The 23,413-nt window shown below is 50.1% G+C and overlaps 1 protein-coding gene across 1 annotated transcript in view; it reads left to right on the top strand.

The window, feature by feature from the left end:
- The window catches only part of RHEB (Ras homolog, mTORC1 binding), a 44,805-nt gene extending 26,630 nt beyond the window's left edge, over nt 1-18,175 (top strand). The window contains exons 3-8 of the mRNA XM_060633443.3: nt 3,221-3,288; nt 10,151-10,233; nt 11,116-11,172; nt 11,288-11,335; nt 11,920-12,001; nt 17,653-18,175. Coding sequence (XP_060489426.1) covers nt 3,221-3,288; nt 10,151-10,233; nt 11,116-11,172; nt 11,288-11,335; nt 11,920-12,001; nt 17,653-17,745 — 431 coding nt within the window. The 3' untranslated portion in view covers nt 17,746-18,175. The remainder of the gene's footprint in view (nt 1-3,220; nt 3,289-10,150; nt 10,234-11,115; nt 11,173-11,287; nt 11,336-11,919; nt 12,002-17,652) is intronic.
- Nucleotides 18,176-23,413: the final 5,238 nt, after the last annotated feature.

Genomic DNA, 23,413 nt, shown 5'->3' with positions numbered 1-23,413 from the left:
GTTTTGCAGCATTATCAAGCATCGCATGGTGGGTAGCCTTCTCAGTGGATACGAATTAGGAGATTGTGATACACTTCAGGAACACAGATCTTATTTGGCGCATTCCAGATCTTAGAAATCTGTCCCTCATCAGTAGGCTCTACGAATACGTCACTGTTAGTCTGCTTGGGGCAGTTTCAGGATTTTCGTTGGGGGAAGTGGGTTAATTTCTCTAGTGATTGAAAAAGGGAGGGGGACGGAGAGAGGGCTGGAGGAAAGCGATACCAGGAGAAAGCCAGCTTTCCACTGCTCTGCAGGATCGGACATGGAGTGCGTAGAATTGGTTCCTAGTTTATGGGGCTGACAGATCTCTTATTACACTTCCTTTTTTTCTATAGTAATAAGAAGAGGCAGTTTTCCATGACAGATGGAAAGGCCTCGATTTCATTTTACTGCTCTGTGTAGGAGGATTTACATCCTTTTTATGTGCAAGGATATACTAACACATTGATCAATAGCTTCATTTCCTTTATCTTCTGTACAATTACGTGTCGTCCCATTTGACTCTTCCCTCGTGGCCAGTATTTCTCCCGTCTCCTTGGCTGAATCTTGATCTTCCTGACCTGGCAGTATCGGGGGGCCCTGGGCTCCATATCGGGGGGCCCTGGGCTCCAAAGTCCGGCTAGGGCTTTGGCGGTACTTGATCGCCAGCGATCTTCCCTTCTTCCCAGAAGTTTGCTTGTTTCCCAAAACCCCCAGTCGCACCCTCTCCCCCAGACTCAGGGCTTTTCTGTTCAGCTGCCCTCGCTTCCCCTTGGGTGTAGTCTTCTTCATTTGCTTCCTCCCCCATCTGCAGCGCTCCTTCCCCGGGCTTTCCCGAATTGGCAAATGGCAATTCATGCATCTCGTGGCTCAAGCCAAAAACTCTGGAGTCCTCCCACCTCTCCATTTTCTCACACCCTGCCTCCAGCCAGAAATCCTTTTGGCTCAGGGCGCTTGGTTGGCTCAGTCGGTTGAGCATCCGACTTCGGCTCAGGTCACGATCTCTTGGTTCCTGAGTTTGAACCACACATCGGGCTCTGTGCCGACAGCTCGGAGCCTGGAGCCCGCTTCGGATTCTGTGTGTCTCTCTCTCTGTCTCTCCCCGCTTGTGCTCGCGCACTCTTGCTCTCCCTCTCTCTCTCTCTCTCTCTCTCTCTCTCTGTCTCTCTCAAAAGTAAACATTTAAAAAAAAATTTTTTGTTCATCCTTTTGGCTCTCCCTTTGAATTCCACCATGGCTCTCTGGTCCCAGACCACCATCGTTGTCTTCAGATCCCGAGTCTACGTAAGCACTGTGTTACGGACCCCCGCCAGTGTCCTTGGTCCATTTTTGTCCGTTTCTCTTATTCACAGCATAGCCAGCGCCATCTCTTTAAAATATAAATCAGACCAAGTTACTCCCCTGCCCCGGAACCCTTGGTCTCCCAGCACATTTAGAATGAAACTCTGAAGTCCTTACCATCTCCTGAAAGGTCCTCTGCCTCCTCCCCAACCTGGTTACCTCCCCAGCACTCTCTCCGCTTCTGCCCTGATCTTGCCGCTTCTCGCTGGGCTTTGGCACTTGCTGTTTGACCTCCCGATGCTCTTCTCCCAAAGACGGTGCCTGACGGTGTCTCGACCCTTCCTTCCCCCCGGGGCTGTAAGCATGCTGAGGTCAGCTGCAGTATTTCGAGCTCCCGGAACAGTGCTCCTGGCGTTCATAGGTACTCAAGAAGGAGCTCTTGCGAGAATGAGTGATGTTTTGTTTAGTGGTGTTGACATAATAATTATGTCATACTTCATAACCACAGTTACTTAAATCTAATTGAAGGTTACTTGTTTTACTGCTCATCACGGTTCCTTATATAAATTTCATCGTCTTGAATGCACTTTTTGATCTTCCCCGACTAAGGTGTCAGTGGCAGGTTTTCACACAGGAGCATCATGACTGCCCCCTGGCTGATAGTGATCAAAAGCACAGTCAAGGCCTGGTGCACCCCACATTCAGAGAAGTTCCAGTGCGGAAGAAAAATGCAATAAAATTGATGAAACACATTATGTTGTGTACTCCCTATCTTGAAATAATGTGGATTCGGTTTTCATCTGGTGAAATTATTCTCTAAAGTGGTAGTCTCCATTAAGGCACGCAAATGAAGGGGGAAAAAATGTGGCAACTGGTGTGGATGGCCTGGTCTGTGGTCTTTCCTCCCGATTCTAGCACCACTGCTGGCCGTAGGGGAGTGCTCCCGTGGAACTCCTCCTCTAGAGAAGATCTCTTCTCTGTCCCCCTTGTCACCTCTAAGTTTCCTCTCATAATTTTCATATGTCTGCTGTGCTTTCCCTTTTGGCTGTGGGATAAAGTGGACAACAGCGGGTCCTCTCCCAGCTGTGCAAGGGACCGATTCTGTGGCCTGGTTCTGGTCCAGTCGAGTGGCCAGCCAGGAGATCCAACGACGCGTCTTAAGTGAAGATGGCCGGGACCATGGACGCAAAAGAAATAAGTTCCGTTCTGCTGTCAGGGTTCCAGATGGTTACTCTTCAATATTCTCTTACTATTAATAGTTCTTTTCCTCTTTTGTCTACATTTGTTTGAAGTCTGTCTCCTCAGGATTCTGAATGGACTTTTCCGGAAGTTATGAGTCTGGTGTTTCCCCCCCCCCTTGGTAGGGAAGAGAGATTGTCACAAATTGCTCAGATGCTTAAGCTAAGTGGGAATGATGGCTTTCATGCAGAACACCTGTTCCATTGCTGTTTTATGTCGATGAAATTGATAATTTTTTTTATGTACTGGACGTTCTTAACACTTCAGTTAATATTAGCTGTTTGTGCTCTGACACCAGACTTCTGAATTAATGAAAGGTTTTGTGCTTTGGGTCCATCCTAGACCTCACACTTTATGTAATATATTTCTCTTTTTCACAGAGGAAGGTGTAAGCCACGGAGCACTCAAATGACTTTTACAGCATATGAATTTTTGCCTAATTTCAGTTTCATGGAACAAGGTTCAAGGTGTACCGAAGCTGGATTTTCATCCATCAGCTTGTGTCTATTAAATAATGGAAGAGGGAAGAATCTGTAAACTCAGATCTGTTCCATTTTGTTTTGTGGGATCTTTTTATGAAACGATTAGGGACTCTTCTTAATCGGTGGTCAGTGTTCAAGCTTTAACTGATCTAAAGTCAATTCTCTTTACTAATATTTAATTCCCTTTTTCCCTGTAGCTTTCACAAAATTGATCACAGTAAATGGACAAGAATATCATCTTCAGCTTGTTGACACAGCTGGACAAGTAAGTCTGGTGTCTCAGAGTCCCCTTCCGCTGTCCTCTGTCTAGCGGTCCTGGCCCTGCTGTTGATACTTAAATGCAACAGTGATGCCAGGAAAACCCCTCCTGATTTATGTGTGCCTGAATATTAACAGGCTGTCTTCTAAGACATTTGTGGCAGTTTTTCCGAATCATTAGCTTGTTGTTCTACTCTAGAATTGTGTTAAATGCACTCATAGCATCAGGAAGGTTTGTATATATCATAGGATAGTGTATTTCTGTTTTTTAAACTTGCATTTTATGTCAGAATCCTATTAGTGCTTTTCCTCCCTTTCTACATTAAGGAGAAAAAAAGTAGGGGCGCCTGGGTGGCTCAGTCGGTTGAGTGTCCGATTTTGGCTCAGGTCATGATCTCGCGGTCTGTGGGTTCGAGCCCCGCGTTGGGCTCTGTGCTGACAGCTCGGAGCCTGGAGCCTGCTTCGGATTCTGTGTCTCCCTCTCTCTCTGCCCCTCCCCTGCTCACACTCTCACTCTCTCAAAAATAAATAAAAACATACAACAATTTTTTTAAAAAAACAAGAGTTAAGTCTTTTCCTGGGGAAAGGGATGAGAAAGGTATAGGGCAGAAATGAGGGGACTTATAGATGGATTACATGATCACGAGCTTAAGGAGCGTTGATTTGATTTGCTAGGCAGTAAGTAATTGCCAAAGATTGAACAACCCAAAAAAAAAAAAAAGGTCTTCACGGGTTAATGTAGCAGGGATTTGGCGGAGGATGGCCAGGGGAATTGACTAGAAGCAGCGGGTGAAAAGAAGTTCAGAGAACTTGAAGAGTACAAAGAACCTCCTAACCCTGGCGGCTGAACTTCACCCATTCCCATGGCACCTGGTCCAGCTTTTACTAGAAGCCGTTCTGTTGGGCCAGATCTATTACAGTTGCTGGAGTGGGAGCTTCAAGAGGCTGGGATGTCGTCCGAGTCCTGCCGTGTTTTCTTACAATCGACAGAGGATCAGACTAGCAGGAAAGTGCGTGTGGCGTAACCTGATCTGCCATGTTAAATGGAGGCTTTTTTTCTGGAACCTGGGAAGATTGAGATAGACTTAGAATGATGTGACCCGTCAAGATTGAGATAGACTTAGAATGATGTGACCCGTCATGTGAGTTTGGAATGAACCCCCTCCCCACCCTTAAGTTCCGAAATGAACATGGAAGCAAAGTAGCCCCCTAGTGAAGCAAGAAAATAGCTATATTGAGTGGTTTGAGCACCAAAGGAACCCTGGAGTTTCAATTCTGGAAGCTTCAAGGAAAATAAATCAAATGTGCACGTCCCAGGGGTATGCCACGTGACTCCCTCATTCGCCCCGCAGGCCACTGGGTAATCGGTATAATGGGCTTTCGTCCTCAGATCTCATGATGGCTGTCTTAGAGCAGAGCCGTCCTGGACTTTGACTCTGCAGGGTACCTGTCCAGTGACCGAAGGGGAGTTTGGTGCGTAAAGCAGAAGAGGAACAGAGTCTCCATAGGGGAGTCGTGACCTAGAGGACAAAGCTTCTCTTAGAAGTCACTGTAGAAGAGCCTCTGGGGTCCGACGTTGCGTTCGATTCTTAGAGTTTGTGTCTTTCGTGGTTAAGGTGACTGGTATAATTTATTGCCTAAAACAACTAAGAGTGAAGGGAGCCCTGGTAACAATTATGCTAGAACAGCAGGTGTTAACGGATAGGGTCCTGGGCGAAGAAATAACAGACACTTCGTTCATAGTGGGCCTCTGACTTTACCAAGATCCTGCTTTGCTTTTTATGTCTTCGTTTAGAATTTTTGTTAAAGCTGCTGGAAAATGGGGGTGAGGATGTAAATCAGTAAATCGCTTTCGTGTAATGTTACTATAGAAATTCATTTTATAATAGGCCAGAAGGAGAAACCAGTGTTTCATAGTTTGGAACGTGGGCTCTGCAGTCGTGCTGCCTGGATTTGATTCCTGAACCCTGGCTTTTTTTTTTTTTTTTTTTGGCTAGCCTGGTGACCTTGAGAAAGTTAATGAATCTTTCTTGGTCTCAGATTCTTCATCTGTAAACAGATGATTCTGTAGTACCCGCCTTCACAGGATTGTTGCATGGTTTAGAGGAGATTGATGAGCTTCCAGAAGCTTGGGTCCTGACTTGTAGATCTTTGATGCTCTTAAGACCAGAGCGATGCCCAGCATGGCAACTCCGTTGATGTTAACATGACCCTGAATGGGAGGAGTGCAGGTGTCGCTTATCCTTGGAATAGCGCTGTCCTTGAAAACATCTCTCTGGAGAAAATTTCTTTATGTTGACTCCTTATCAGAATAGAAGATGTGTCCCTCTGGGATTCTGCTTGGCACTGAGCGTCACATGCCTGTAACTGTTTTAATGATAGAGTAGTAAAGAATCACCCCGAAAGGATCAGAGATCTTGGGGAGCGGGTGGATGGTGGGAGGGACGGCGAGAGCAAGGTCCGTGACCAGCTCTGCCTGTCTCGCTCCTTTGGGCCTGTTACTGCCAGATAAGAATAGTTAGAGAATTTTTGCACAGAACGGATCCAAATTCAGCTGCCTCGAATAATTCGTGCTCGTTGCAGCTAGTAGTTCTTCAAGGCTACGTTCAGTTGGGAGACTCTGAAATAAAAGGTTGTGTTCGTATTTATGATGCGTGATGCTAACGACACGCGCATTTGCTTTGCTGCGGTTCTGTAACCGCGAACACCTTGTTCTGTGGCAGCTGGACAACACGACACGTTTACAGCTGTTCTTAAATTGGATTCCTAGGGGCTGGGGCTGGAGCAAAGAGTGCCCCATGGCAGGGGAAGGTGATGAGAGGGCAGATTCTTCAAACAGAATCTATAGCGTGTTCGCGGTTGACACATTTTAAGAGGAACACTGTCACAGCAAGTACTATCTACTTGGTAGTTTATGTCGTAGCAGGTTTTGTTGCCAGCAAGGGGAGGGAGTGAACATGGTTCAATACAAGTGGATGGTTTTTAGTTTGCATGAAATACTTTGTTTGGGCCTAATTGAAGTAGACTCAATGACAGGTAAATCGGTGGCGGTCTTTTTTTTTTTTTTAATTTTCATTTTTTAACATTTATTCATTTTTGAGAGACAGAGCATGCGTGGGGGAGGGGCACAGAGAGAGAGGGAGACCCAGAATCGGAAGCAGGCTCCAGGCTCTGAGCTGTCCACACCGAGCCCAATGCGGGTCTCGAACCCACAGACCGCGAGATCGTGACCTGAGCTGAAGTCGGACGCTTAACTGACCGAGCCACCCAGGCGCCCCAGTGACAGTCATATTTATAGTGTCAAATCCCCCTTTTTAAAAAAACAAGTATTAAGTCCGGTTTTTAAAAAACAGTAATAAATGCCCGTGTTACAGAACTGAAATAACCCCAAAAGGTAAATAGTAACACTTGGGTCTGTCGGGCTCTGGCTGCCTTAGCTCCAGCCCTCCACGAACAGCCCCGTGACCAGTTTCTAGTAGATGCTTTGCAGATACTCTGTACTGGAACGTACAATTGTAGTTTTATTTTTTCTCTTTTACACAGAGAGTAGCCTATCCCTGCGTCTCCCGTCTTGGAGGTGATTCCACCTGGGTCCCTGTGGCTCTTTTTCCCTCCACTTGCTGCGTAGCGTGTTGTTGTTTGGACGCAGCGTACTTTGTTGACCAACAAGTGGGTCATTTCCAGTCTTGGTGCCACCAGCAGCGCTGCGATCCGTATCTTGTGTCATTTTAGACCGTGTGTGTGTGAGGACATGTCGTGGCTGTGGGGTCGCTGGGCCATAGGGTGGCCGCTTACCTTCTCACCAGCAAGGAGCCAGTGCCTGTTCCCCAACACATCCATCAGTGCAATGCATTTTCACGTCTTTGGTTACTCGCCAGTCCGCTAGGTGAAAAATAGTACCCCAGTATCATTTTAGTGAGTATTTTTCTCACGAAGGAGTGTGATCACGTTCTCCTGTTTGAGGGCAAGTGTGTTTCCTTTTCTGGGAATTATCCTGTCCATGTACTTTGCCCTTTTTCTATTGGGCGGATGGTCTTTGCTGATGGGTTTGACAGACCCCTTAATAATGTGAAGCAAATGCGCATGGTAGGTGATCTGAGCCGCAAGGTTTTGTTTTCAGTTTATGATTTTTGTTGGAAAGGTTCTTAGCCATGAAGAACTTGCTCGTTCTCACATAGTTGAATTTATCATTCTCTTTTCAACTGATATTATTCTTAAAGAATTCTCCCGTCTACCCTGCACGCAGTTTCCATTTTTAATCTTGCAGTCTTTAATTCCTCTGGAATGTGTTTTTGCCCAAGGGTGAGTTAGAGATGCGACTCAGCCGTTTACCTCCAGAAGCTTCTGATCTCGTTCCCTGCACAGTTTTGTTGAAGGTTACTTTTTCCCTCACTGAGCTGAAGGGCCGGTATGAGCGCATATCCAATCCCCCTGACCGTCTGGGTCTTTGTAGATTTCTGTCTGCTTCGCTCCTGAACTAGTGCTGTACTTATTTTAAGTTTAAAATAAGTAGCTTTGTGCTTTTCACCCACCTGCTTCTACAATTGCTGTTTCTCGGAAAAGACACTTTTTATCGGGCTCATGTTACATTCATGTGTTAATTCAGGATCAGCCAGTGGAGACTGTGGAGACCTGCGCGTGAACGCTGAGGACCTCGGCGCACTGTTGCAGTTTTTGAAGTGTTTTATCTCTTGGGAGGATTTTCAGATCTTTTTCAGTTGGAACGTACAGTTTCGTACTCTTAAGTTTATTCCTAGAAATTTTGTCCTTTTTGGTTTCTGTTACAGCCGGAGGTCCTTTCCTTCCAATATACTTTTTAATGAGTTGTTCCTTGCACCATGCCTCTGAAATGTGATTACTCTTTTCTTATTTTAAGCTTTTTTGTTGTTGTTGTTTGTTTATTTTTGAGAGAGGCAGAGAGAGACCGAGTGCGAGCGGGGGAGGGGCAGAGAGAGAGAGAGAGAGAGAGAGAGGGAGACATTGAACACAAAGCAGGCCCCAGGTTCTGAGCCATCAGCACAGAGCCCGATGCGGAGCTTGCACTCACGAACCGTGAGACCACAGCCTTAGCCAAAGTCGGACGCTTAACCGACTGAACCACCCAGGCACCCCATGTGATTATGATTACTCTTTTATTTCCACATCTTCTCTTCAGGGAAAAGGTGATTTGAACTTTGGATCTACTGTAGCTCAACTGGTGACTAAAATCATTTGGAATGTTGTTTTTAATCTGGGTGAAAAGATCTATCATTCCATCGACAAAAATGTTCTCAAAATTTAACACTAAAATAAACTTGACTGGTGTGCCTGGGTGGTTCAGTCTGTTAAACGCCCGACCCTTGATTTTGGCTCAGGGCGTGATCTCCCGGTTCGTGGGTTCAAGCCCTGCATCGGGCTCTGTGCTGACAGCTTGGAGCCTGGAGACTGCTTCGGATTCTGTGTCTGTCTCTCTTTCTCTCTGCTCCTCTCCCATCCATGCTCTGTCTGTCTCTCAAAAATAAATGTTAAAAAAAAACTGGAGGGGGTGGGGCACCTGGGTGGCTCAGTGGGTTAAGCGTCTGGCTTCGACTCAGGTCATGATCTCACAGTTTGAGTTCGAGCCCCTCATCGGGCTCTGTGCTGACAGCTCAGAGCCTGGAGCCCCCTTCGGATTCTGTGTCTCCCTCTCACGCTGCCCCTCCCCCGCTGGTGCTCTCTCAAAAATAAACATTAAAAAAACTTTTTTTCTAAAATGAACTCGACTTAGTGAAACTAATCTGAAAGTGATAATGAAACAGACGTTTTATTTTGTGTATGTAGTGAGTGCTGTGATGTAGAAATGCTGTCTTCTAATTAAAGATTACTATTTATGATACCAAGAACTGATAGTAAAACTTACTCTTTGTTGTTGTTTTTTTTAAAGACACTTTACTGTGGCGAATAGTAATAATTGCGGGCCATCGTGAACATTAGTTATAATCATCCCGTGGACCTGCAAAGTTAACAGAGACCGTTCTTTGATAAAACGGTGGTTTGACACGATGTTCTAGATGTTCTATATAACAGCGCTTGCCCGGGATACGCAGCACGTTGACAATTACATTTCACCAGAGAACAAAATGTTTTGTACCAGACAGTGGCGGGCACTAAGGAAAATTGCACTGACATTAGACCTTTAGAATGCTTTTATATTTGAGTCTCCTAAAGCTGCTTTATGAAAGTAGCTGCTGATACATTGTCACATAACGTGTGCCTTTGTTGTTCATTCCTAAACTTGCTCGGTAAGTAACTCCTGTGATCCTCGGAAGTCCGGGTACCCCACGTGTAGCATTTGGATTCTCTTCCTCTCTTCTTCCCCTCTCAAATGCTGGTAGCAGCCCATTAATGGCCCATAGACTGGCATTCAGGCCCTTGTGATTCAAGTGCAGGGAACAGGTTTAGTGATGACCTAACACTTTTAAATATGAAAACACAAATTTGTGGAATAAACCAGAAGCACTCGTGAGTTTACCATGAGATCTAAGATTCTGGACTTTTTGTCCATAAAGGAAACGTTAGCGCCTTTCACTGCACGTAAGATTGCGGGACCTGTTGCCCTGCCATTTCCTTCATCCTCCCCACCAGGACTTGCAGAAGTGATTAGCCTTCTCCCCAGAAGCCTTAGAATGGCCAGGATCGTTTCTGAATATTAGCTTAAAACAATGAGCTGCCCCAAACCAGTCTTAAATAAGTCTTCAGTGTGTGGGGCTATGTGTCTAGAATAATGTTTTAATCTACTTCTTTGTTGACTTTGATTTCTTTGACCAGGTAATATGGGAAAAACTGGGTAAAGATTGCTTGTTATGCTTTGTGAAGACTTTACTCAGATGGAATTATTTTCTCTCCCACAGGATGAATACTCCATCTTTCCTCAGACATACTCCATAGATATTAATGGTTATATTCTTGTGTATTCTGTTACATCAATCAAAAGGTACGATTCCCCCCCTGCTGCTTGCTTCGAGTTTATTTGCTCTGCATAGATAGCGTTCAGCCATCTAAAGGATTATGATGGGACTGGTTGTAGTAACGATCAGCCTTACCGGGCTGAATGCGTTTCAGTGATTGGCTTGTGGAGCAAACAGGTTGTTAAGGGGGAAAAGTATCCCGATGAACGTTCTCTTGCACTGCTAGAATGAAAACTGTATTCCTCACCTCCAGCTGCCTAGGTGATCTGAGCTTTTCCGCTAATGGAAATGACAACCACATAAATTGGTTTACTGTCTGTGCATTTCCACCACGTTAACGTGGAACGCGGGCTGACCGCGAGGGCCCTGTAGCTACAGAACATCCTACGGATGTTTATTCAGAGATTAAAATACGCGTTTATGTGATTTGTCGGACAACTGGTAGAGTTTCCCATCTAATAATCTCACGTACGTCATCTTGAATATTCTCAGTAAGGGTTATTACTCAGTGTCACACGCTCACGTGAAAGAAGTTTATAGGAAAAAACTATGAGATTCCTTGTGTTCACTTTATTTTATATTACAGCGGTGAGTCGGTGACATTCCATGTTTTTCCCACTAGAAACATTATATAAGAAACATGGAGGGGCGCCTGGGTGGCTCAGTCGGTTAAGCGTCCGACTTCGGCTCAGGTCATGATCTCACGGTTCGTGGGTTCCAGCCCCGCGTCAGGCTCTGTGCTGACGGCTCAGAGCCTGGAGCCTGCTTCCCATTCTGTGTCTCCCTCTCTCTCTGCCCCTCCCCTGCTGGTGCTCTGTCTCTTTCTGTCTCTCAGAAATAAACATTTAAAAAACCATGTAAAAACACCAACTAAGATGGAGGTCTGATTTCATGCTTTTGTTTTACAGTTTTGAAGTGATTAAAGTTATTCACGGCAAATTGTTGGATATGGTGGGGAAAGTGCAGTAAGTAGTAACAGTTTCGTTCTCTTTTGTTAGATGCCCTCATGACAGTAGTGTCTTGTGAACAGGCGGGTCTGGCCCTGGGTTACTGTGGCTTTTTTTTTCCTTCCCTTACTAGAATACCTATTATGCTGGTCGGGAATAAGAAAGATCTACACATGGAAAGGTGCGTACCTTCCGGATGGCGAACTGCTTTCTAAAATGAAGCCTACGCTGATCTCACCGCGGAAGTGCCTTTTGTAATTCTCGTTCCCACGTCGAGAATATTCTCAGCTGTAGCATCTTCTGTGTTCAGAAACGTGGCAGCGATTGTACCTAAGCAGAAGCAGAGCCACAGCGTAAATCTCCCCCCTCCCGCTTTGACGCAGGTGGCATTGGATCGGTGGTCAGGGACAAGGGCCCCACTCCTGCGGGGCCTCGTCTGGAGAGGGGACTGGCTGGCCAGAGGCCTGCACCCCGTGCCTTTGGGAATCGCCCCGTCCTCGGGTGCTCGCAGTCGTGTCCTCTGATCTTGGAGGGCTCGCAGGAGCACGGGTAACCCAGGAAGGCCGTGTCTGTCCCGTTCCCCGACCCAGGCGTAATTAAAATGCTGCTGTATGTTACACGCTGGGTAGGAATATTGGGCAGAGAGCGGTCTTCCACTTTGCACGGGAAACGGTCGCTAAAAGTAGAGCCTGGTTCATAAATAATTATAGATGTTTTATAAAGAAAGAGCCAAGTACTTTAATTAGAATCTTCTTTTTCCTTTAGGGTGATCAGTTATGAAGAAGGGAAAGCATTAGCAGAGTCTTGGAACGCAGCTTTTTTGGAATCTTCTGCTAAAGAAAATCAGGTACGTGTTTCGTAGACGGCCTCTGACGCTGCATCCGTCGGCCCCGGGCTGTGTCCCCACGGTCGGCCTGTGGCCCCGCCAGCTGTGCCGCTCCTGCTTCCCCTGTGTCCTTCCCTTCCACCCTCTCCAGCGTCCGTCTTCGGGTGGCTGGCAGTATTCCGCTTAGGACGGGACCTAGAATATTTGTAGGATAAACAGGAGTTGATAGCACGAATTTGTAGACGTTTATGATTGTTTTTGTTCTGTATTCAGGGCTGGTCCAGAAATAAGTCCAGACGTAGAAAAGAAGCAGTGATGGTCTTACGTCATTCTGGCAATAATTTTGTGCCCGCACCTACGTCCTTTTTCTGTCGGATGAAATGGGGCTAGACGCATATGTATTGTTTCTAACGTAGAAATTGCAGAGAACCGTTTTACAGGCATGTGTTCCCAATATCAGCCCTGCAGATGTTCCTTTTTTTTTTTTTTTTTTTTTTGTAAGTTTATTGATTTTGAGAGAGAGCGCGTGCAAGCAGGGAAGGGGCGGGGGGAGAGAGGGAGAGAGAGAGAATCCCAAGCAAGCTCCACACTGGCAGTGCAGAGCCCAGTGCGGGGCTTGAACTCACGAACCACAAGGTCATGACTGGAGCCGAAATCAAGAGTTGGATGCCTGACCAGCTGAGCCGCCCAGGCACCCCCCCCCTTTTTTTTTTAATGTTTATTTATTGCGCTCGCTCCTTGAACACAGTGGGCACTTTGAGAATGGCACCCTTCACTCGTGTTCCCCTCTGACCTGTCTTTTCTCTCGTTAACCGCTTACATTCGGACGACGTTCTGTAGCTTTTGCCGTTTTCCAGTTCTGAAAGTATTTTCAACATGTTCTCTGGTTTGATCCTCGAATAAGAGTAGTCGGTGTCCGTTTCTGTGAGGAAACAGCAGGTCGGGAAGGGTGGCGGCAGACGGTGGGCCTGGCGCCCGTTCTCCCACCCCTGCCGCTTTTCCCCGGCTCGAGGTTCTGTTCCCTTCTCCCCCATAGTTCATTCTGGAATCCAAGGCCGTGTCATTTACCACTGTGCGCTCCCTAATGCCCAGCACAGCGGATGCCTTCGGCGTGCCTGTATGGTAGGGGCTCAGTCAGCCAGGTGCCCCGGGCTCGTCAGATCCCTTGGTCCCTGGGTTCGGATGATGGGGGATATTAAATCTGTGTAATTGGTTCCCAAGTGCCAGCTAACAAGGGATTTATGGGACTCTGCTCAGCTCCTGATTGCACATAGAACTCATACCAGGGGCTGAGATCGTAAGAGATGCCTTCATTTTCTAATGGAACTAAATCAAACATTTATTAGGTGTCTGGCCTGTCCTTAAGATCATTTAGTTGCACTACCTCATTCTGGAAGGGAGTTTAAGGTCCAAAGATGTAAATGAGTTTTCTTAGATCTATTCATATATGATGTAAGAGCTCAGAGAGTTTAAACCTACCCCACGTTTGGTCCTCTGTCTATACCATGCTTTCCGGTGGACAGGAGGAGAAGGACTCTGGCGTGAGCAAAGCATAATAGAGATTACAGTGTTCTTGGGGGGGCGGGGGGACACGGGGGGGTGTGCTTTGCCGGTTCTGTCGGTTAAGCGTCGGACTTCAGCTCAGGCCATGGTCTCAGTTTGTGAGTTCAAGCCCTGTGTTGGGCCCTGTGCTGACAGCTCAGAGCCCGCTTTGGATCCTCTGTCCCTCTCTCTCTCGCTGCCCCTCCCTTCTCATGTGCGCAGTATCTCTCTCTCTCTCTCTCTCTCTCTCTCTCTCTCTCTAAAATAAACATTAAGAGAAAGTTAAAGCATTCTTGGGGAGGAATAGCCACTGTGGATTACAGAGTCCGTCAATCTCAATTGGAACGTAAAAGACATCTTTGGTCCATTGGAGAGATTTTACTATGTTCTGGATATATTAGGGAAATACTTTCATTTCCTTGGATGCAGTGACAGTACTGGAATGATGAAGAGACTGTCCGCATTCTTAGGAAATGCAAACCAAAGTATTTAGGGCCCAAGTTTCCTAACGTCTGCAGCTTACTTTCAAATGGGGCAGTTGGGTGACAGAGCGAGCAAGGACGTTAACGTTTGTTGACTCTAGATGGGGGGCTGGCTGATTGTTAACACGGTTGTTTCCATTTTTCTGTGTGCTTGAAAATCTGCATAGTCGCAGTTTGAAGGTGGTCAGAAGGTAAGAACGTCCACTTACAAGATCAGTAAGTCCCAGGGTGTAGTATACGGCATGACTACGGTTAACAGTACTGTGGTGTTTTTGTTTGTATTCGAAAGTTGCTGATGGGCGCCTGGGTGACTCGGTCCTTTAAGTGTCCGACTTCAGCTCAGGTCATGATCTCACAGCTCGTGGGTTCGGGCCCCGCGTCGGGCTCCGGGACGACGGCTCGGAGCCCGGAGCCTGCTGCGGATTCTGTGTCTCCCTCTCTCTCTGCCCCTTCCCTGCTCACGCTCTCCCTCAAAAATAAACGTCAAAAAAAAAAAAATTACAGAAAGAAAGAAGTTGCCGAGAGAGTAGCTGGCAAAAGTTCTCACAAGAACAACGGTTGTAACCTTGCGGCGGTGGCCGTCGACTTACTGGGGTGATCGTTTCTCAGTGCCCACGACTGTCAGATCGTTACGTTGTGCTCCTTAAACTAACACCGCGTCACGTGTCGGTTACACCTCATGTAAAAAACGTTCGTCAAGCGGGGGAGGGCAGCCGAATGGCCCCAGCCACCTTGGTTCTGTTCGCTGACTTCACTCTTCCTCTCGGGTGAAAATCGGAGGGTCCTTGAGCACTTGTCCCATCGGACACGATAATTAAACTGGCATCGGCAGCAGTGTCGTTCAACTGTTCGCGTAACCCCCGCGCGGAGCATGCACCGCATTCCGCGTGTGTCCTTCCTGCCGGCCCCCTCGAGCACGTCCGTCCCGAGCGGGCCCTGCGCTCCAGTGTGACGAAGAGGCAGTGCCTAGGAAGGGCCGCTGCCTGGGAGTCACGTCTCCTCTTGAGAACGACCTCGAATGGTTTGCTTGAGGTGCGTTCTTAGGCCCTTTGGTGTCGGGGTGCAGGCCTCCTCTCTGGTTTACGCCGTACGTCCTTGGAGCTTAAGGATCGTAACGTGATTCTGGACGGGTGTGCTCTTTTGTCTTTGTGTTTCTTGTAGAGGGTAGCCTGGTGCCTTTTGAACACCAGAGAAAAGAGGAATTGTGCCGAAGGCTTAAAAAGAAAAGATTCCCACTACTGTCCTCTGTGGCTTTGATACATTTAGCGAAGTTATCGCATAGTAGCCAAAAACATAAAAGAAGGCAAGGGTCCTGCATGGCAGCTTCAAACGTCTTAAGCCAGAGAAGATCAGAGATCGAGTGATCCACTCACTGTGGTCTGTTCCCTGCCGGCCCTGCTGTCCGATTAGCAGGTGCCTTCTCCGACAGGAAGCGAGTCCTTTAAGGCCAGAAGATCTTTGTACCCAAATCGGGTAAATACAGCAGTGACCCGCGGTCTTTGGGAAACCCGTGTCCTGGTCAGTTATCTTAAAGGCCTGTCTAGATGTGTCCGCTCTCTGTCACGTCTCTCATACTCCTGCCCACGCCGTCTTGCAGTGTGCTAAAGAGATGAGGAGAGCCGAAGCCTGGTGAGTCTCTCGCCGCCCAAAGGGACTCTAATCCCTTACATTAGAGGTGTGAGTGATTCTAACCCAGATTCCTGCCAGGATGCTCACGGCTATTCGAATAGAACAGGGGAGAGGAGAAGTGTAGTAAAGACACACGCACACACACGTGCATACCAGTAGTCATGTGATCAGAGATCAGCCTGTGTGAACCGCTCAAAGGTTTTATTGATTTTCAAATCAATTCAATCAAGTCAATTTTATTGATTTTCAAATTTTCAGGCATAGCTTGTTTGTAACTTGTCTCACGTACCTCGTAAGCGGAGTTCAGTGGGTTTTGTTAACAAAGCCTCGATGGTAAGAGCGATGGGAGTCCGTGAGAATGCTACCCTCTCTTGCTCAACTCGGGGGTGAGTTGGCGGTCCTGGCGTGTTTGTTGTGGCGACCCACGGCTGTACTTCAGCGATGTGATGAAAGAGAGCACACTTGGGCAGAGTCAGATCACACAGATAAGCAAGAAGAATTCCGAGGTTTATCTAGAACGCCAGATTCCAGGCACACCGAATCGGGGAGAGTCTGGCACGGGTTTTTCCAGGCCTTTTTCTGTGCATTTTTGTAGGGTGAAATAAACGACGTGTTTGTACAGTCCTGGGAAAGGAGGAAAGCTTGCTGCAGCCAGCGACCTTGTTTAGAGAAGAGGGTGGGGGCGGGGCAGCTCTCGCCCAGTTAGGGCCGCCTCGTCCGCGGCAGCAGGGAAGGAGCGAGAGCAGGTGCGCCCAGGCTCGAGGGGCAGTCAGCTTGGCGGACGGGGATGCAGAGTTCTCTCCTGGACGCTGCGCGTTTTCCCGGCGAACTGTAAGACACAGCAGCCGAGCGTGAGAACGGGGAGAGGCGCTAGAAATTCCAGGAGAAAGGCAAGGCACGAACCTCCATCGGCGTGGCGGGGGGGGTGGGGTGGGGGGGCGCACCGAGGGCCCCCTTTGGAGTCGGGGTCCCAGGGAGACAGTGACCGGGTGGGTGCTGGCTGTGGCTGCGGGCAGAGAAGGTGAAGCCGGTGGCGGTGGTGCTGGGAACAGAGTGAGGGGGACGAGTGGTTAAGGGACAGGGACGTGTCCTCGGATCAAGGAAGCTGGTCCCTGTGGGGCCGAGAATTGTGGAGGTTGGGATATTGAAGAAAAGTGAGAGGGAGAGAGAGAGAAGGAAGGTGGGCACGGTGGGTTCTTGGCCTTGGGTGTTGGAGGGGTGACCGTTGGTATCGACGAGGTCTAGGCGCTGCCCCTCGAGGCCTTTGAGAACAGGGGCATCTTGTGATCGTGGGGGGCTGGTGTCCCGCCTGAGAGGGGATTCCCGGCTTCAGATAACAGTGGCTCCTTGTGAAGGGCCCTTGCGCTGCCCACCGGGCTGAGAGGCTACCACTGAGAAAGACCGGTCCCCCGGTCACGGGAGGCGAGGAGGTCCCAGGGGCGGAGAGCGGTGTTGGACACAGTGACACTGCCCCAGAAGGAAGGGGGGAGGTGACTCAGGGTTTGCAGGTGGCTCGAAGGTGGCTTATATGATCGCACGGCTGCCTACGAGGCGAAGCTGAGCGTTTTAAGGAAGTGGGAGGCAGAGGTCTGGAGGGTTCGCGAGGAGCAGGAAAAGCCCCCGCCCTGGTTTAGGGCCCGTGGGAGCCGGGCCGTGAAGGGGACACGCGCTGCAGGGGAGAGGGGTGTTCTGATGGGAACGGGAGCCAACGGGTGAGGGGTCCTCATACCGGACCCAGAAGCTCCAGGGGCGCCGTGGGGTCGGGGGAGACCCAGGGGCAGCCTGCAGTGACCGTTGATGACGGGGACCAGAAGCGGGATGAGAGGTTAGTTCTCCGGCCAGGTGGTGTCGGGGGCTGGGCGGTTCTGGGGTCTCTCCGCAGCTGCACCCCCACCTGCAGGGGTGGGGGACGGCGGGCAGCGGCGGGCCTTCTTCAGTCCTGCCTGCGGGACTGGCACCAGTCAGGCACCAGGGCTCCACGTTAAACCTATCGCTGTCTGGCTGTGTCTTTGATTTCAGACTGCTGTTGACGTTTTTAGAAGGATAATTTTGGAGGCAGAAAAAATCGATGGGGCCGCGTCACAAGGAAAGTCTTCCTGCTCGGTGATGTGATCCCGCCGCGGAGCCCGAGGACCCCGGGAGCCGATCCTGCCTGCAGAAGCAGACTGCCCGTTATCCTTCAAGAGAAACTCCGCTGCTTTTTCCTTCTGTTAACCTGAAAGATTTCATTTGGGTCAGAGCTTTTTCTGGCCCCACCCACCCCCCTTTCAGATTATGTTAAACTCTGACTCTGTCCAAATGAGTTCACTTCCATTTTCAAATTTTAAGCAATCATATTTTCAATTTATATATTGTATTTCTTAATAATATTATGACCAAGAATTTTATCGGCATTAATTTTTCAGTGTAGTTTGTTGTTTAAAATAATGTAATCATCAAAATGATACATATTGTTACACTACTATTAACTAGGCTTCAATATATCAGTGTTTATTTCATTGTGTTAAATGTATACTTGTAAATAAAATAGCTGCAAACCTTAGTCCCTCGTGCTACCTAGCGTGGCTTCTCAGGGAGAATCCCTGGCGTCCTGGGGGTTTGTCTCCCAACCTTGGCCTTGGGGAGGCTCAGGTTGGAGTGCAGGAACTGGTGGAGGGGGTGGCCGCAGGCAGAGGTGAGTGGAGCCTGGGGGCCCGGGACCCAGGGGTTGGGGGGGGAGGGGGGGGACTGGTGGCTGGTGGGGCCCACCCGGCGGGCAGCTGGCAAGAGCTGGGGTGGCGCTCCACCGACGACGTCCGAGGGAGTTAGTCCCCAGGAGTGACCGCCCTCCCCTCCGCCCTCAGAGCGCCCCCCTTGAGCGGGGTGCACGCGGGGGTGCGCCTGGCCCAGCCTTCCCCGCACTTCCCTCGCGCTTGCCCGTGGGTTGCTTGAGGGAAAGGAGGAGTCGGGACCACTTCCTCTCTCTCCTTACGCCAGGCTGGGTGTCCACCGCAGACGGGATCCGGTTCAGACCCCACCACACCGAGTCGTTGCAGGGGTCGGAGAATACGGCCGGTTGAGTGTCGCGTGAGAGACTTCGAGAACCGCCTTCAGCTCCACCGGGAGCCGCAAGGAGGAGGAAGGAGCGTTCGGTGTGCACGGTGGCCGCCCCGTCGACTGTAGGTCCAGCCGAGGTTGAGTGGCACAATTCCTCAAATGTTGAAACACAGTAGTGGGGTTTTTTTGACAACACGGTATCGTCGCTTGTTACTAACAGGGTTGATCCTCAGGCCTTAGGTTCTATATGGGCATTCGGTGTGGGGGACAGCGCGAGATCCGGACGCAGTGCGTCCCAAGCTTTCTGTGTACGACGGGAACCTCGAGCAGCACGTTCGTGCCGGACGCAGGTTCAGCTGTCTGTCACAGGGGGCCTGGAGGTGGCGTGGTGCTCCTCTCTGTGGCCCGGTTCACCTGGTCGCTAGGTGTTTACCGTTCTTGATTTTTCCGACGTTTTGTTTAAATGTCAGCTCGCGCACAGTGAGGCGGTTCTGAGTGTCGCGAACACCGCAGGGAAATCTGCACCCTTGTCGAGCTCGCACAGGGCCAGCCAGTCCCGCCCCCCAGGGCCCTGAGCCTGTCCTCGGCCAATTGCCTTACTGGTCGGACAGAGGACAGAGAGCATCTCGCATGTCCCTCGTGTGTCCCCGAGGCGGGGCGTCGGCTCCACCAGCTGGTTACCCACAGGTGACGGCAGGGGTGGTTGGTGTTACCTGTTTGTGCAGATGTTCGGGTTGGCTCCACTGCGTGAAGAGGGTGCCGCCCCACTTCTAGGGGAGGAAGCCGTCTTAAAGGGGTTCGCGACTGGTTAATGTCAGTAACCAAATCCGTTTTGTGTTCTCTGTGCGAATGTGGTAGCTGGGCTTCTGAAGAAACTGGCAACTGCCAGATTTGACTTAAATTTTTTGTCACTTAATACCGTGTTCAGCCACTTCTGGGCCTTTTTTTTTCTTTTTCTTTTTTTTTTTTAACACGTTTTAACATTTCTGAAATCAAAATGAGCCTTGCGATCAGTGAACACGCGTTGCGTTGTGAAAGATCACCTATTACTTCTTGGTGCATAAATGTGATTTTAGATTCATTGAAGTACAGGACGTGCAGATAACAAAAGTATTCAAAACTCTCCAGCTCACAATAAATACAGTTCTAAAATCACATTACAAATTTAAATGAACGTGATGGAATTTTGCTGAACCTAGGTTGCCCGGCCACTTAACCCTGTCTAGACCGCCAGCCACATCTCCCCCACACCTCTCACGCACGTCACCCCCTTGTCACCACACCCAGTGGTGTTCCCTGGTTTCTTTCTCGACCTTTCAGCAGCATGGTACACGGCCGATGACTTTGCACGCCCTCCCCCTGCTTCTGCAAAACCACGTTCCCCCGGTTTTCCTCCATCGCGCCGTGGGCGCGGGTCTGCTATTTCCTTCTCTGCCAAACCTCAGTGGGCCCTTGCCCGGCCTACACCCTCTACCCGGATTTCTGTGGGGTTTCTGCAGGCACGGATTTCGCTAGCGTGTTTCCCGAAGGCTCCAAAGCTCACACCTCCCGCCCTGACCTCTGGGCTTTTCTTCCGTGCCTCCTAGGCATCTCAGATTTATTCTGTGCAAATTGAATACTTGATCAAGCCTCAACCTGGGCCTCCCCCTAGACCATTTCAGGAAATGACACCACTGGCCGCCGGATGCTAAAGCTGGAAAGTGGGGGGAGGGGGCCTCCTCTCCCTCTCCCCTCCCATCTCCCAGGCAGTCTGTCCCCGCTGCACGCTGGCTTCCTGCGGCGGGTGGCACGCCCTCCAAACCCTTCCCGCTTCCCACCGAGTCAGCTTGTTGAAAACTAATTGCCTCATGTCACTCCCTCCTTACAATTCGCTAATAACAATCGTGCCAAAATCGAAACTCCCGACGCTTGAAGCCTAGCACGATCCAGCTGGCGCTTAACGCCACCGGCCACGGAGGCTGTTCTCTGGTCACTCTGGCCTCGGTGGTTCCCAGACTCTCCTCCCTGGACAACGCTTTTCCCCAGACTTCCCTTCCAGGCCTCCACATGGTTTATCGAACAGCATGGCACCCGTCACCATCCGTCATGGTGGGTCCTTGTACACACTGCATGTTCGCGGACTAAATCTGCCTGCGACGAAGGCCGTGAGAGGTCTGTCCCCGGGACCTTGACGCCCCACCAGCCTCTCTGAGCTCGGGGCCGGCCGAGAGAGATGTTCCGGTGCACCAGTTTTTAAAAGTAACAAGACTTATTACTGGTTTATGAAGTCCTCTTTCTGTTTAATTTTTTAAAAATATTTTTTTTTATTTTTACATTTAAGAAAAAAAAATTTTTAACGTTTATTTTTGAGAGAGCAAGACAGAGCTTGAGCGGGGGAGGGGCAGAGAGAGAAGGAGGCACAGAATCCGAAGCAGGCTCCAGGCTCCGAGCGGTCAGCACAGGGCCCGACGCGGGCTTAAACCCACGGACCACGAGATCATGACCTGAGCTGAAGTCGGACGCTTAACAGACTGAGCCACCCCAGGCGCCCCTGCGAAGTCATCTTTGAAATCAAACAGAAGAAAAAAGTTACAAAAACTACATTCACTTATCCTGTCTTGTGTAATTACCTGCCGGTTCCCCTTACTGGCGCTGTGATCACCTGGTGACCTCACTCCGGCCCGAGACTCCCTCTGGCACTTTGTGCGGGCACGTCAGCCAGCTGGGAGTTCTCGGGAGTTTTTGTTTATCTCCTTCATTTTTCCGGGAAGACCTTGCAGGATGTCGAGTTCTAGCTGGAGAGTCTCTGCCTCAGTCCTTCCCGACCCGTCTTGGTGAGGTCTGTCGTGAGCGGCGCTGCTCGACACACAGTGCTCCCCTGGGCTCCGAGGAGAGCCTTTTCAGGTCCCCCTCGGACATCTCATTTTCCAACAGTTTCTTTTCTTTTCTCTTCTTTTTTCAGCTTTTTTGTTATCTTGCTGTTTGCTCCCGTGTCAGCGAAATGCCCGCTGATTGTTTTTGATAGATACCGTGGGGAAAAGCGGGCAGGTCAAGTATAAAGACAAGCTTTGCAAGGTGGTTTTCCAGGGAACTGCTTGATGGGCAAATCAGGAGTTTTCTGAGCGTGGGGCTTCCAAAGAGCAGCAACCCCAGCGTGATCCTTCCGGGGGCCGCTAGGTCGCTGGCTTTTACCCAGTTGCGGCTGCTGGTTTTCAAGGCACCTCGGAGTTGGGGTCCGGGGCTGGCCGGAGGGCGAGTGACAATGCCACAGAGCTCACCTGGGCTGAGAATGCATCGCTTTTCTTAAATAAACGCTCCCTGGTTGCTGCGAGCCTTTAGTTGATTTCCAGAGTTCTGGAGAAGTCGATTTTGGGGGGACGGTTTTTGCCAGTGTCCTCACCGGGTTCTCAGAGGCCCTTTACCGTGGGGCCTGTGCCGTCGCGGGGAGCCTCGGCAGGGAAACAGAAGAGTAAGTGAGCCTCTCTGTAGGGCTGCCTTCCAGAAAGTTCCCTTTGAATTCGGCCCACGTCTGCTGCGGTGTGGTTGAAATTCCCCCACCATTCACACGGGGCACTGGGACTGGGACAGCTTTTACTCGCTTCTTGAGCCTACCCCATTAAGGGCTCGTAACGAGGAAGGAGGGTGTCCTCTGCCGTGGCTCGTGTGCACAGCAGATGGCGGCGGTACCCTGTCATCGGGAAGCCAGTCGGACGGCCCAGAACCTACGCCGAGGCCTTTCAGGTTATCGTGTAAATGGAGGCAAAGAGACAATTCCTGGAGAGTTCTGGACTCAGGGAAATGTCTCCGGCTCCCGTGGGCTGCGGCCTCGCCCGAGAAGTGGGCACACTGCCGTGTGCCCCCCTGACCCAGCCTCACGGGTACTGCCCGTCCCAGCATCTCCGGGAGGGAGTGCGTGCTTGCCCGGGACCTCCGGCTGCCTGGGTGACTCCAGTCGACCAAGACTGTTGTGCATATTAATTAATAGGGGCTGCCTGGAAGGCCCCGTACCAGCGGGAAACCAGGATGCCTTCCAAAGCATTCCTCGGGAGATTCCGGAACCGGTCCAAGTCTCCTCCGCCTCCCCCAAGAGGGCAAAGGTTTACGTTAAGCAAGAAAGGTTTGCATTAAGCAGAACATTTGTGTTCCCCGTCTTTATTATCTTTCTGTCCCTTTGATAACCTCCTAGTGTGGAGGGGGGCGGGGAGGGTCCGTTCCAGAGTTCCAACCGGAAAGCTGAGACCGGGCATCGGTTTCCACAGGAGGGACCCGAGGCCCAGAGACCGCTCCCAACAATTAGCCCATGAGTTTGCACCGCACCCTGATTCGCACTGGAACCCCAAATAAGTGGAGCATAGATGGGACGAAGACTCAGAACGAGGCAGCCCTGGTCCCGAGTCTCCAAACATGTGTCTCTGGGCCCCCCCGCCCCCGCCCCCACACTCTCTGGTCTTGAGTCCTTGATCCATAAACTTCCCTTGGCCCTTGTCACGCCGCAAGTATGAGAACCTCGGCTGTCCCCAAAGCCCAACCAAGGGCAGAGTCACAGTCCTGAGGGCTGTCAGCTGCCCCCGTTTTACCTGCTGCCAGGGTCCCGCTGTTTCTGGAGCTCCCCGAGCGTCCACCCCGTGTCGCCAGCAGCAGTGGGTATGACTCCAGGATTCCTGCAACATCACAAAACTAGAGAGGCAAGACAGAGGGGTGCCCGGGGGGCTCGGGCGGTTAAGATTTCTGCTCAGGTCCTCGACTCACGGTTTGTGAGATCGAG

Source organism: Panthera onca, chromosome A2 (genome assembly GCF_046562875.1).
Source record: "Panthera onca isolate mPanOnc1 chromosome A2, mPanOnc1 haplotype 2, whole genome shotgun sequence".
NCBI lineage: Eukaryota > Metazoa > Chordata > Mammalia > Carnivora > Felidae > Panthera > Panthera onca.
This window is presented reverse-complemented; position numbering and strand designations above follow the sequence as displayed.